Source organism: Dromiciops gliroides, chromosome 6 (assembly GCF_019393635.1).
Source record: "Dromiciops gliroides isolate mDroGli1 chromosome 6, mDroGli1.pri, whole genome shotgun sequence".
Lineage (NCBI taxonomy): Eukaryota > Metazoa > Chordata > Mammalia > Microbiotheria > Microbiotheriidae > Dromiciops > Dromiciops gliroides.
The window spans coordinates 77060247-77075655 of NC_057866.1; the positions used below are offsets into that span (position 1 = coordinate 77060247).

At 38.3% G+C, this 15409-nt stretch overlaps 1 protein-coding gene across 1 annotated transcript in view; it reads right to left on the minus strand.

Moving 5' to 3' along the window:
- NCAPG (non-SMC condensin I complex subunit G) overlaps window positions 1-10270 on the minus strand; it is a 53197-nt gene extending 42927 nt beyond the window's left edge. The window contains exons 1-5 of the mRNA XM_043971798.1: window positions 10070-10270; window positions 5359-5562; window positions 4578-4806; window positions 1614-1759; window positions 1214-1298 (exon numbers count right to left, since the gene is read on the minus strand). Of these exons, the coding sequence (XP_043827733.1) occupies window positions 1214-1298; window positions 1614-1759; window positions 4578-4806; window positions 5359-5562; window positions 10070-10180 (775 nt within the window). The 5' untranslated portion in view covers window positions 10181-10270. The remainder of the gene's footprint in view (window positions 1-1213; window positions 1299-1613; window positions 1760-4577; window positions 4807-5358; window positions 5563-10069) is intronic.
- Between the last annotated feature and the right edge of the window lie 5139 nt (window positions 10271-15409).

The following is a 15409-nucleotide window of genomic DNA, read 5'->3' on the forward strand; positions in this document are numbered from 1 at the left end:
AACTATTTCAAAACTAAATGGAAGACATAGAAAATGTAAGAACCTATCGTGTTCACTGTATCTTGATTTGGAAAAAAAATGATTGGAGAGAACAAAACGTCACCTACAGGCTATTTTATAAGGTGTCTCCCATTCATATATTGAAATCATTCGATACTCTTTAGAAGATATAACCAAAAATAACACTATTCAAGGAAGCTTTAATCATAAAGGTATTTATCACTATGATAGATATGATCCAGTGCAGAATCCCATGGATGGTGAGACCCTCCTGATGCTCTTTTTGTTCAGTGTGCTAATTGCTCTAAGCCACAGAATACTTCAGTCTCCTAGAAGAAATCTATAATGACTCAAAGTAGTTGGCTTGAGTATCTTTCCAAGTAGGGATAGCTAGGTGTTCCACTGGTACCCTCACAAGGACAGAAATCAAGGAAGGCATCCAGAATGTTGGGTAGATCCCTGTAGTTAATTTTTGTGAGAAGAGAGACAAGAATTGCACAGAATGGGCAGATTTAGATGGGTTCCATTAAATCAGAGATGTATTTTAGTTCCTACCTCATGGGTTTGTTATGAGGCTCATAAGAGAGAATATAAAACACTTTTTGAACTTTAAAATTGAGAGTAAAGACCATATTTGGACTCTTCTCAGCGCCATGAGAACAGAAAGTAAGTTTAGTTTCAAATCCTGATTTAAGTTTCATTTCTTGAAAGTCATGTAAAGTATGCTAACACAGAGCATTGTGATAAGGAGGAGTGGACACTTGCCCAGAATGTGCTGATGCCTGGTATCGTATTTTGTACAATTGTGATTGGTCTATACTGTATGTAAACAGGGGGATGGTAAATACAGCAATGTGACTGGTAGGGAAGACACCCTCTGTGTGTGTGTATAAATAGTTGTGTTGATCTTCACTTGGGTGCACCCTCTGCCACATTCAGGAGGGTGCTCACCTTCAAGAAGATGTATTAAAGAAGCTTTCAACCACAATCTGCTGCCTACTTGGATTATTCAAGCTGCAACACTTATTTGAGCTATTAGCTGCATTTCTAACAAAAATGATACACAACTGTCAATCATTATTAGATGCAAAGCAACATGGTAGATGCTTAAGGGAGACAGATGTTAAGATTTACAAAACATGACCTTGACCCTCAAGGCATGCTAATCCAAAAATACTATCAAATCTTCTAAACTCTGATATACATTGCTTACCTGATCTGTCATTAAGTCCTTGTTGAAGAAGCTTTACTCTCTGAGCTATAGACAATGCTCTCATATGAACTTTTTCAGCTAAAACCTTAAAAAAGAATTGACAAAAGTTAAGATTAAGTTCCAATAACCTGGAAACATGAAAAAAATTATTTTTGCTTAATATAAAAATGAATTGTACACAACTCCTTTGTCCCAAAAGAAAAAATAAGCACACACCTATAAATTGATTGTTACCAATTTAAAATGGCAAATAGATTTCCATTAAAAATTCTTTTTGTGAATATCTAAATGGGAAGATCCTCATCATATTGCTAAATAATTTTTCAAATTAAATTTTTACTTTAAAGGAGGACTCATATTTTTAAAATACCCATGAATAAGATATTTAAATCTCACATACCTGATAGGCCAACTTCCTGACAGACTCTTTCACATCCCTGGTACGTCCAACAATTTTTGACAAAGTCTTTGCTGATGGAGCAATACAAGATAGCACTGCACGCCTCACTTCTGAATTGGAATCATTTTCAAGTAAGGTACTATATGCTTTAAAAGAAAAAGCAAAAAAATTTTAGCTGCTTTAAGGTTTTTCATCATTTGAATTAATAATCACTTTACCCATTCATATGAAAGCAATGTAAAGACCTTAACAGAATTGAAAGTAAATATTACAAAAATACTTTAGAATCATGCAAGATGAAGATAAGATAGTTTTAGTAATGAAAGTATATTTGTACAATTGATGACCATTAAGGATGAGCGAAGAGTAAAGTGCACCTGCACATGTTCTTTTGATCCTCAGTCATTGACCCTCCTCCCATGGAGAAAGAAAAGGAACAATGGATTTGGAGGAAGACCCAAGTTTGAATGTGGCTTTGCCACTTACAAACAGTTACCTTAAGTCACTGCACTTAACTAAACATGTTTTCTCATCTGTAAATGGGAATCATCATATTTGCATCTGTTCTTTTTGTGATATCATAGGATTAGCACAAGAATCAAGTGATAATGTTTATGAAGCACTTTATAGATTGCAAAGAATTATATGTCAGCTATTATTATTTATTACAAGGGATAGGCCATAAAATTAAGTATCTTAATGCATTTAATATATAATAGAAATTATGCCTAGAAATATTAATTGAACATTACTGAAAAAGGTAATTCCAAACCTGGATACCTTTTTTTTGGGGGGGGAGGGGGGGAGGCAGTGGCAGCACAGGGCAATGAGGGGTAAGTGACTTGCCCGGGGTCACACAGCTAGTAAGTGTCAAGTGTCTGAATCCGGATTTGAATTCAGGTCCTCCTGAATCCTGGGCTGGTGCTTTATCCACTATGCCACCTAGCTGCCCCCTGGATACACTTTCAATAAGTCAATAAACCTTTATATTAAGCATATACTATGTACCAGACAGGGTGCTGAGTGACAGGAATACAGAAAAAGAACAAAAACACAATCCATCCTGTCAAGGTGTTCACTTTACAATGGGGGAGGTAACATGCAAATAACTCGACATATAAGATATATGCATTGTAAATGGAAGGAAACTTAATAGGGAAGGCTTCCAGAAGAAGGTGGGATAATTAGAATGACAACAGAGGAAAGAGGTATGGTGAAAAAAATTTGCATATTACTTAAATATAGATACTGACATGAAACACTGCCATGTTCAATAAATTTTAAACATTCAAATTCAACTTCAATTTCAACACAGTTGGAGGCCAACATATATCTTACAGGCACTCACTGGGAGTCTGCTGCATCATAATAACTGAAATTGTTATAAATCAGTTCAATTTACATTTAAAGTCATTTTTTAAAAGAATAAAAACCAGGGGCAGCTAGGTGATGCAGTGGATAAAGCACCAGCCTTGGATTCAGGAGGACCTGAGTTCAAATCCAGCCTCAGATACTTGACATGGTACCAGCTGTGTAACCCTGGGCAAGTCACTTAACCCTCGTTGCCCTGTGTGGTAAAAATTATTTGTGGTAAAGATATATATCAGAAGTTTTAGCTGAATCATTTGAAAGACTGCACATGCTACAGAAGCAGCTTTTGAAGGACCTCCTTTTTGGGGGAGGAGAACTTCTAGGACATGGACTTAAAAGTGAGGGCGGGAACGGAAGTTGGCGTTCTCTGACTGCTAAACTTAGCCGTGGCAGTGCACACGGGTAAGAGGAGTTGAGAAACATGTAGTTGGTGTTTGGCTTTGGGTGTGCTGGTTCTCGGCCTGGCAGGCAGTTTGGGATTTGGTGAGTTTTATAAAGGAAAATAGACTAAGTTTAGATCTAAGATTATTCATTTGTATTTCTCCTTCCTTATTTCCCTAATTGGTTTCAACTCTTGTTGTCTAATTAATTCCCAAGCAATAAAAAACAAAACTGATCCATCATAAATTAAAGCTCAGTGGCTCCTTTTTCTTAAGGAAAGTTAAAGGGGGAGATTAATGCTCCATATATCTAATTTGGCTTTCACACCTGCAAAAAAAAAAAAAAAAAGAATAACAACTAAAATTCTTTGTTTTAAGGTCCTCTGGAAGGGATAGGGGGTGCCTAAGCAATGTAAAAAAAAGATATCAAGAAAAATTTATTTTTTAAAGAAATAATAAAAGACTACAAAAACATTAATAAATAAAACAAGTCATCATAAAGTCACAGTGAAGCATTTAATTATGTCGAGTTATTTTCTCAACAAGCAGGTTTCCTAAGTCAACATAAAAGACTGATGTTAAAAACCAGTCAGTTAAGATTAGACAGGATTACAGATTACAGGTGCAAGGTCATCTAGAGTTGCAGAGGTTTTTGAGTCTAAACCAATCCCCATCATACAGACAAGGAAACTGAGGCCCAGGTAGGTTAAGTGACTTGACCAAGGTTATATAGACAGGAAATGGCATAGTTAGCATTCAAACTCAGATCCTTGGACTCCAAATGAAAAGAAATTATTCTAAGGATGCTAGAAGCCCTTTGGCTAATTCAGAGTTTGGACAAATCCAAGTATATCAAAAGTCTATTTTAAAGGCCTTTATTTTTTTTAAAGAGCTGTCCTAAAGAGTTCTCAAAAATGTTTCTTGATGTTGCTACTTGGGAAACAAACATCTGTTCCTACATTTGAAACACTTCACACACATTAGAATAAATCATGATTTGAAAGGCTTCTATAACAGCAATTAACTGTTTGCTTTTGTTTCTTTTTTCAACATTCATTTTTATAAGATTTTGAGTTCCCAATTTTTTCCCTCCCTCTTCTCCTCCTCCCACCCCCAAGATGGCAAGCAATCCAACAATTGACTTTAAACATCCAATTATTGATAAATAAATAAGCCCAGTAAAGTGGGAAATGAATCATGACGTTGCACATACCATTAACTACAGGACAATCATCATCCTTGGGATCCTGAAGTCTAGCAAGAGCCAGAACTGCCTGAATCCTCACATTTGGAATTTTATCTTTCACTCTAATAAGCATGGCTTCATTAATTTTATCAAACAAATCATCATCGATCTGGGCATTTTCCGGCATACTTCCCAAAAGTTTATTTATAAGATGGCACACTCTAAATCTAACTGCATTGCTATTTGCTTCATGAGACTAAAACACAAACAAATTGAGAATTAATCACAGGATATATTATAGAAGTCACATTTCATTCAGTTTTTCTTCAGAATCTGTACACACATTCCAGTTTCAGAAGTTTACATTTCTTAGTTTCTGAAAATATGTAGGACACTTTATGTTGTAAAATATAAAAGCTATAACTGTTTCATCCATATGCCCTAACATACACTTTTAAAACTTGTTCAAATTAAAACGTCTTAAGAATTGATTCTTTAACATGACTTTCATAGCAAAACTCTACTTGTTTAAACAGTATTTGCAATAAACTAGAACATTATAGTTTTCTCATTAAAAATATACTGGAGAACTTATCAAATTTATATCTTAAATAGTCATCCTGTTACTATTCTGCATAGATGATTATAAGTTTTAGGGTACTGATTTCATATTCTTCCAAATGTTTATATATATTTTCTAAATCATGTTTCATTTTCTAAAAGTTGAATGTCTAAAGGCCTCATTAATTCAGCAAATTTCTTCAATAAATACATTACTAAGACATCTTAATAATGAATCATATATTACCTCCAGAAGAAAAGTAAACATATAATTTAAAAGAGAACTTTCTTCATCTTCTTCATCATCATCTTTCTCAGATTGGTGAAATGAAGTAACAAACTTAGCAGCAAAATCTATTACTCGCTCCACAGCAGGTTCTCGTTTATAGATTACCATAGCATATTTAAGGTAATGAACAAATTCTTTAAAAAAAGTTGCTTTATCTTCTATCTGAAAGACAATATAAATCCCTCATAAATATATTGATAAATTACTTATTACAGAATTACTTTAAGGCTATGAAAAATATTAAATCACTATTCAGACAAACTAAAAATGTTTCCTAAATGGAATATTGGCAATCATCAATCAACATCTTACTCCAGAGTAACCTCCCGTTAGTATAACACTAAGAACTCAGATTTCTAGAGGTTCTAAGGTTTACAAAGTTCCTTTCATAAAATTATTCTCTATTTATCCTAACAATAAGGTTGCCCATGAACACCTAAATAAGCAGTAAAATGAAAAAAGTTAAACCCCAAGTTTTAGAATCAAAATCTCAAGAGTTGCCAGGAACCTAACTGTCCGCCTACTCTAGCCCATAAAATTTCCGAGTTTCTATTCTTATCATACAAGACACTGATTAAAAACCCTCCCATGGACAGCAAGTCCACTGAATGAAACTCCAATGCATCAGAAAAGTATGGAAAACTGGATTCTCACTGTATATGAATCTTTTGGTGCTTAGTAAATCATTACTGGTTGATTTTGATTCTTCTAAATATCCCTGAATCTGTTCAGGGAATACTGTACTTTTAGTGAAAAGTACCCATAGAGAAACTGTACTTCTTTATGAAGAACACAAAGACAACACTATCTGTTCTTGTTGGCTATGCTACAATAAAAACTTATTTCTGATATGCCATTTGCCATCCATATCCATTTACCCAAATGAGGCAGTATAGTACAAGGGAAAGAATGTTAGTCTTGGTGTAAAAAGAAAAGTGTTTGGGTCCCAGCCATAATAACTTATTGTGTTGGCAAAGTCACAATCTCTTTATAACACAGTTTCCTCATCGGTAAAAATGGGGTATATCAGACCTACTCCACCTCACTGAGTCGTGAGGAAGGCATTTATTTGGTAAAGCACTTTGTATACAATGCCTTGACCTGAAATGACATAAATTGGCAACTGTTCTTCAACTTAATAATGTTATCAACTTATCGGGTAGGGTGGGCACTGAAAAGTAAAGAGATAAGAGGCCAGACTTAAACCCAAGTCTTAATAATACCCCAAAGACTCTCAGTTGCACTATAGAATGGCTAAATGTAAGTTATTATCGTCATCATCACACTAACCTTTCTTATTAAAAATCATCTTCCATTACAATATTCATTACCGGATCATCACCCTTCCCTTGCCTTCCCACACCCCAAATCTGTGAATTACTTGGATTTAACAAGACCTGTATTCTAATAACACCACAAACATCTGACCCAGGGCAAGAAAAAGGACAACAAAAGACTACAAATTTAGATCTGGAAGAAACCTTGGAGGTCCAAACCCCTTGTTTTTAACAATTTTGTCAGTCAACCTAAGTTTCAGTTTCCTTTCAGTAAAATGAGCTGTTATTACTTCTATAATTCTCTGTCAAAATGCCCAAAGTAAATAACCCAAGAGGATGAGATAGAGGAAAACCTGCAAACAACTTTTAGGCAATGTGATTTAGTACAAAATACTAGACTGAGAATCAAAAGAGTTGGGTTCTTGTCTCAGCCCTGCAACCTTGAAAAAGCCAGTTTACTCACAGAAAAATTACAGGTCTGAAATAAATGGGCTTGGATTTAGAGCTGGGAGTAACCTCAGAGGACATGGAATCCAACCCATTTTTAATGTCTTCAACTGGTGAAATTAAACCTTAACAAATTACATATAATCAACAAAAATACTTTTGCCTAAATATACAGACAGTTCCTTAATGGTTAATTTTATTCATTTTTTTAGACTTTGTTTTTCAAGCTGAAGTCACCTCAAAGTACCTCAAATTAAAAAAAAAAAGAATAACAGTGTGCTAATTAGTCTCTCTGTCTCCAGTCTCTCCACACTCCAATTCATCACCCTCTCAGCTGCAAAAATGGTTTCCCTCATGTACAGATTGACCCGTGCCATCGTCCTACTCAATAAACTTTAGCCCCAACTGGTTACCTGCAGAATCAAATGTAAAGTCCTCTTTTTGACAACCATAGCCCTTCCCACCCTGGACCCTTTCTAGCTTTCCAGTATGCTTACACTTTACTCCCCTCCGAGTACTTTTGCATCCAGCTCCACTTTCCTACCTCCTGACTTGAAGCATTCGCACTGACTGTCCTCTGTGCCTCCAATACTCTCCCCTCTGCCTTCTGGCTTCTCCGGCTTCCTCCTTAAAGGGAGTGCCTTCCCTCTGAGATTCACTCCAAGTTATCCTGTCTATATCTCCCTTGCACATAATTGTATGCTACCTCAGGGGCTATTTTTGCCTTCCTTTGAATCACCAGGGCTTAGCATATTACCCGGAAAATGATATGAGCTTAATAACTGCTTTTTGATGGATTTAAGTGAATAAATCAACAATATTTGCCTTATCTACTTTTCTTTTAATATCAGAATGGGATTGAATAAAAAAAATAATTCTCTGATATAGATATGAACAACCACTCTAAGTAATTCAACAAATATTTGCTCTTTAAGGACAGAGACTGTCATTATTTTTTTTTTGCAAGGCAATGAGGGTTAAGTGACTTGCCCAGGGTCACACAGCTAGTTAAGTGTCAAGTGTCTGAGGCTGGATTTGAACTCAGGTCCTCCTGAATCCAAGGCCAGTGCTTTATCCACTGCTCCACCTAGCAGCCCCGACTGTCATTACTATTATCATTGTATCTCTAGCATCAAACCACTGCTTTCTATGAAGGAAGAACTCCAAGTGTACTAAATGTGATTAAAATTTGAAAATCTGGGAAAAGACCTAATTTAATTGAGACTCTGAAACTGGTTACCTAGAGGGGTGGAGAAATTTGCAAATGGTTTATATTAGGCTTTAAATCCCACACCCTAACTGAAGATTCCTGGACCAGGAGGACCATGATTTTACTACCTGTGAAGCCTTGTCTAAATTAACTCATGTCAACATGCTTACTATGCATGGGAGAATTTGTTTTGTTTGGCTACCCATATCTAGTATAAGGGTTCTCCCCCCCACCACCACCACCTTTTTTTCAAGGGGGAGAAGAGGTAGGAGGGAGAAATGAAATTTTGTTAACTGGAAAAATAAAATTTAAAAGAAAATTTTTTTAAGAGCTTAAACTCCAGGAGTACAACAAAAGGTAAATCCACAGTCCCCACTCTCAAGGAGTTCACACTCAAATGTGGTAAATAACACGTAAAGAAACAGGTACACGCAGAGATGTTAAATAATTTTAGAGGGGAAGGTGGGGGAAAGAGGCCAGGAAAGGCTTCCCGAAAAGACGCTGTCTGGAAGCAATGGGGGTTTGTTTCTAAGAGACAAGAATTGAAGAGGGAACAGGGAGCAAGAAGCCCCATCAAATAGGGAGTGAAGAGAAAAAGTGCAATGTCTGAGGGACAGCAGCAAACAGGCCAATGTAGCAGGATGTCAGAGTGCTCAGAGGGACTAAAGTCTAAGACTAGAAAGGTATTAATTAAGGGGCCAGGTCGTAAAGGGCTTTAAATGTCAAAAAAGTCATGGGCTGCTCGTGCTGGGCCTGGAGGCAGGAGCAGCAGAGTTCAAATGTGGCCTCAGACTCTTAGCTAAATGACCCTGGGCAAGCCGGTAACCTCCATCTGCTTCAGTTTCCTCACCTGTCAAACTGGGATCCTAACAGCACCTACTTCCCGGGCTGGCACTTGGCATCATGCATGCTCCCTGGCAGGCATTATACAAATGCTAGCTCTTACTAGTATTATTTCTTTGTTTCAAATAAGGACTTTCCTTTTGATCCTAGAAGTAATCTGGGTCAGGCGCTGAGCTGAGCACTCAGCAGATATTATCTCATTCGATCCTCACAACAAGCCTGGGAGAATAAAGAAGTGATCACCCTAAAATAATCCCCATTTTATAGATGAGGCGACCAAGGCAAACAGGAGGTTAAGCCACTAGCCCGGGGTCACACAGCCAGGAAGGGTCTGAGGCCAGATCTGAACTCGGGTCTTTGCCAACGGTTACCACAACAATATTAATTAATGGCTAACACGTACACAGTGCCCTGAGATCTGTAAAGCATTGTGTATGTAGAGATGTATATGCGTGTATATAAACACACACAAACACACACACACCTCAATCGATCCTGACAGAAAGTTAACCCTGAGGTCGGCGCTATTACTATCCTCATTTTACAAATGGGGAAACTGAGGCAGAGAGACGTTATCAAGTGATTAGAACTGGGGTTTTACACACACAGACGTATGACAATCTCACACACACACACACACACACACACACACACACACACACACACACACCACACACCCCTACCCCTACTACACCCCTCCCTGCCGGTGCTCTCGCAGTCAGCCCTCGCCTTCCCCAGGAGTGACCACTGACAGGCACGGACCCCGGCTGCTGGGGTCACACACTAGTAGTGCTCTCTCCCCGGCGCCCCCTAGCGCCCGATCAAGGTCGGGGTTGGAATTGGAACCCAGGCCTCCGGACCCGCGGGGCGCTCCCCCGCCCCCCGCACTCACTGTGCCGTAGGTTCGGTTCAAGGCCGCCACCAGCTTGGCGTGGTTCTGGTGCGGCAGCTGGGCCAGCTGAAAGGCCTCTTTAATCTGCAGTAACTTCTTCTCTGCCCCCATGCCGGCGATCCTCGCCTCCGAACTCCGACCCTGCTCCGGCTGGCCTCCGCCCTTTGTCCGGACCACGAACGCGAGTCCCACTGAATGAACTCCGAGAACCGCCAAGCTACCGTTCCAGCTCCTCCCAAACCTCCGAATTTCAAATTCTTCCCGCACTCGGACAAAATCTCGCGAGAAAGGTGCTGACGGCGGGAGTCAGCGCGTAAGCGAATCACAGGGCAGGCCCAGATGCATTCGCGCATGCTCAGTCATCCTTCTATTCACCCAGCGGTTGCCATGGGAACCAGCCCGCGGCTTCTACCGGACTGAGCCAGAGGGGAAAGGTGGGAGGAAGTGGGCGCCCTTACGACCCGTGAGGCCACTTGTTGGAACGAAAACTCAGACATCCCCCGTACTCCGGTTAACGGAGAGTCCAGAGAAGCAGGTGGACCGAGGCGATGGCCCGCGCCTGCCTTACTCCGGGTTAAGTCTGGACCGTGGGCGCAGAGTCAGCATGGGGCCTGGCACCTAGTAAGCGCCTAATCAATGCTTGTTTACTGACTGGCCGGACATGGATCGTGAGCTCAAAAGTTCCTCATGTTTTGAGAGAGACTGGCCTCGGAATCAGGAAAACCCAGACTCAAGCCCAGCCTCTGCGGCAAATAACAATATTGATAACACGATAATTTAATAACAACAACAACATTTTATATAATGCTTTAAGGGTTGCGAAACGTATCTGGTCTTTGCGAAAGTTCTGCGAGGTACCCGCTAATACTACAACAATAGTATAGATAATATAATAATAAAGGTTCTCTCCTTTCACGGATGAGGAGACCGAAGTTTAACCCCAAGATTCCAATAGCTCTGAATTGTCTGAAGCACCCCTGACGTCCCCGCCCTGCGACCCCCAAGGAATAACTGTAGGATGATCAATTGTAGAATAGCTGCATGGCTGGTTTAATATTAGGGAAACTATCGGTATAATTGACCATATCGATAAGAAAAATCATAAAATCATCCCAACAGAAGCAGAAAAGTCTTCTGATAAAAATCTAACACCCATTCCTATTTGGAAAAAAAAAATAAGACACTAGAAAGCATAGTGGGGAAATGGAGCTATCCTTAAAATGATAAGTAGTATCTATCTAAAATCAAGAGCAACCATTATCTGTAATGGGGATAAATTCGAAGCCTTCCCAATAAGATGGGGGTGAAGTAAGGATGTCCATTATGAGACGGTAATTGCACCACAAATGAAGATGAAATAAAGCAATTATTAGGGGCTGTTTTGCCCAATTCTATGCCAACAAAACTGACAATCTAAGGGAAATGGATTAATATTTATAAAAATATAAATTGCCCAGATCAACAGAAGTGGAAATACAATACGTAGCCCTATCTCTGAAAAAAGAAATTGAACAAGCCAAAAATAATACCCAGGATTTACAAGTAAACTCTGCCAAATATTTAAACAACTCCAATACTATATAAACTATATTTTTAAAAATAGGGTAAGCAAATATGGTTTTGATACCTAAACCAAGGAGAAAAGAAAACAACAAACCAATTTTCCTAATGAATATCAAGGCACAACTTTTAAATACTAGCAAGAAGATTATAGCAATATACCACAAAGATGATACACTATGACCAGGTAGGATTTCTATCAGGAATGCAAGACTGGTTCAATATCAGAATAGCTGCTAACCTTCAGAGCAGTTTTCTCAGAGGAAGATCCCCACACCAATGAAATCACAAATGTTGAGGGGAGGAGTACCTACTCTGCAGGCTTAAATTTTGTTGTTGTTTTTAAATAAGCCCTGGTGAACCAAAATTAAACCTTTACTTTTCTGAAACTATTAAATATTAAATAAACATTAAAATATTCTCAGAATTGAAATATTCTGGCCCAAGGCTGTGGCAAAATTTGGTTATTCTGTTTAATTCAATAATTCAACATTAAGGACTGACATGTGAAGTGGCCTGGTGTAACAGAGGTGTTTGGAAGGCAGGGGTCTTGGCTCTGTTGTTTGTAAGTTGCTAGTAACTTTGATTAAATCACTTAACCTGGTCATCAGCTTCCTTGTCTATAAAAAGGGAGAGAGGAAAAATTTGAACACTATGAAAGTAATAATGACAATATCTTTCATTTGTTTAACATGGTTTTACATGTTACACGCATATCCATGCAAATATTTTAATTGAGTCCTTATATATGGAACTTTGACACTGTGTAGGAAGATAAACTGAACAGATAAGCAGAAAGAACAGTAGATTATGAGTCTGGGAACCTGACTTCAAGTCCCAGCTCTGCCTCTGAGACCTTGGCCAAGTCACTAAACTGTCCTGGTAGGCAGTTTCCTAATCTCCTTTGGGTAGTAGACAGAGGACTGAAGCCCTACATAAATTTTCAGGAGAGAACTGTATTCAAATCCTAACTCAGATATTTACTAGTTTTGTGTCCCTGGGGAAGTCATTTAACATCTGGGCCTTAGTTTCCTCATCTGTAAGATAGAAGAGTTGAGAGGCAGCTAGGTGGCGCAGTGGATAAAGCACCAGCCCTGGATTCAGGAGGACCTGAGTTCAAATCCAGATTCAGACACTTGACGCTCACTAGCTGTGTGACCCTGGGCAAGTCACTTAACCCTCATTGGCCCACCAAAAAAAAAAAAAAAAAAGATAGAAGAGTTGGACTTAATGGCCTGTGGGTCACTTTCAGCTTTATTGTAGGTGATCTCTTTTACCTTCCAGTTTTAATAATCCATGAATCTATAATTGGATAAGCTATAAAGTTCTTTCCACTTCCAGCATTCTATGATCTCATGTATAGTAGTGTTCTAACTGGGCTAGAAGACACATACAAGTCCTCTGACCTCACAGAATTCTAGAATTTAAAAGTTGGAAGGGACTTGCAGGCACCTAGGATCAGCCTGTACACTAAGGAATCTCCGTTATAATGGACCTGACAAAGTGGTCAACTAACCTCTGCTAGAAGACCTCCATACCACTTTTGGACAGCTCTGTTATGAAGTTCTCCCGATGTCATGGTTGGATCAGTTCACAGCTCCACAAACAATGCATTAGTGTTCCAATTTTTCCACAGCTTCTCCAACATTTATTATTTTCCTTTTTTGTCATATTAGCCAATCTGATAGGTGTGAGGTGGTACCTCAGAGTTGTTTTAATTTGCATCTCTCTAATCAATAGTGATTTAGAGCATTTTTTCATATGGCAATAGATAGCTTTGATTTCTTCATCAGAAAACTGCCAGTTCATATCCTTTGACCACTTCTCAACTGGGAAATGATTTGAATTCTTATAAAATTGATTTAGTTCCCTATATATTTTAGAAATGAGGCCTGGGGGGGGCAGGTAGATGGCGCAGTGGATAAAGCACCGGCTCTGGATTCAGGAGGACCTGAGTTCAAATCCTAACTCAGACACTTGACACTTACTAGCTGTGTGACCCTGGGCGAGTTACTTAACCCTCATTGCCCCACCAAAAAAAAAGAAAAGAAAAGAAATGAGGCCTTTATCAGAAGTACTGACTATACAAATTGTTTCCCAGTTTTCTGTCTCCCTTCTAATTTTGGATGCATTGCTTCTGTTTGTACAAAAACTGTGTAATTTAATGTAATCAAAATCATCCATTTTGCATTTCATAATATTCTCTATCTCTTGTTTGGTCATAAATTGGTTTTCCTCTCCATAGATCTGAGAGGTAAACAACTCCTTCCTCTCCTAATTTACCTATGGTATCACCCTTTATGTCTAAATCATGTTCCCATTTTGACCTTGTTTTGTTAAACGGTGTAAGATGCTGGCCTATGCCTAGTTTCTGCCATACTATCTTCTAGTTGTCCCATCAGCTTTTGTCAAACACTGAGTTCCTATGCCAGAAGCTGGAGTCTTTGGGTTTATCAAACAGTAGATTACTATAGTCATTTACTACTGTGTCTCCTGTGCCTAACCTATTCCATTGATACACCACTCTATTTCTTAGCCAGTACTAAATAGTTTTGATGACTGCCGCTTTGTAGTATAGCTTCAGATTTGGTATGGCTAGCTGGCCTTCCTGTGCATTTTTTTTTCATTAGTTCCCTTGATATTCTTGACCTTTTGTTCTTCCAGATGAATGTTATTATTTTTTCTAACTCTATAAAATAATTTTTAGGCAGTCTGATTGGTATGGCACTGAATAAGTAAATTATTTTAGGTAGAATTGTCATTTTTACTATATTAGCTTGACCTCTCCATGAGCAATTGATATTTTTCCAATTATTTAGATCTGATTTTATTTGTGTGAGAATTGTTTTGAAATTGTGTTCATAGAGTTCCTGGAATTGGCTTGGCAGGTAGACCCCCAAGTATTTTATATTGTCTACAGTAGCTTTAAATGGAATTTCTCTTTCTATCTCTTACTTCTGAGCTTTGTTGGTCATGTATAGAAATGCTGATAATTTATGTATATAAATTATCATAATATATATATTTTATATCCTGCAATTTTGCTAAAGTTGTTCATTGTTTCAAGGAGTTTTTTAGTTGATTCTTTAGGATTCTCTAAGTATACCATCATATCATCTGCAAAGAGTGATAGTTTTGTTTCTTCCTTGCCTGTTCTAATTCCTTTAATTCCTTTTTCTCTTCTTACTACTAAAGTTAACATTTCTAGTACAATATTAAATAATAGAGGTGATAATATACATCCCTGGCCTCTAACTTATCCCTGTGATGTTTAAAATCTAAATTGTGGTTGCCTTAAATTAGAAGCTTTAGCACCAGTCCTTGGGCATTAAACATTTATTAAAGCATACAGATATTCCCATGGAGTTCAGAAAGTTAAGAAAAAAGCCTATTTAGCCTAGAGTTCCAGCCTGGTCTGGTTCTTCCTCAAGTCCTCTGCCACAAGCTTGCTGCAATCACAAACTCTCTCCAGCCAACTCATTGTGGAAGCTTTTTCTAGGTCTGGAACAGAGGAGGTCCTTACACACTGCTTCAAGCTGATTGGTTCTGAAGGGGTTCTCAAGGTGGGATTACAATCTAGTTAACTTGAAGTAGGCTAATCAGCAGTTAATCACTCTCACTTGATCCAATCAGTCTAGATTAATCTCCAGGTGGGTCTTTGAGTATCTGCTAAATCTCATTATTTCATCACATCCCCATTACATATAATGTTTGTTGATGGTTTGAGGTAGATGTTGCTTATTATTTTAAGGAAAGCTCCACCTATTCCTATGCTTTCTA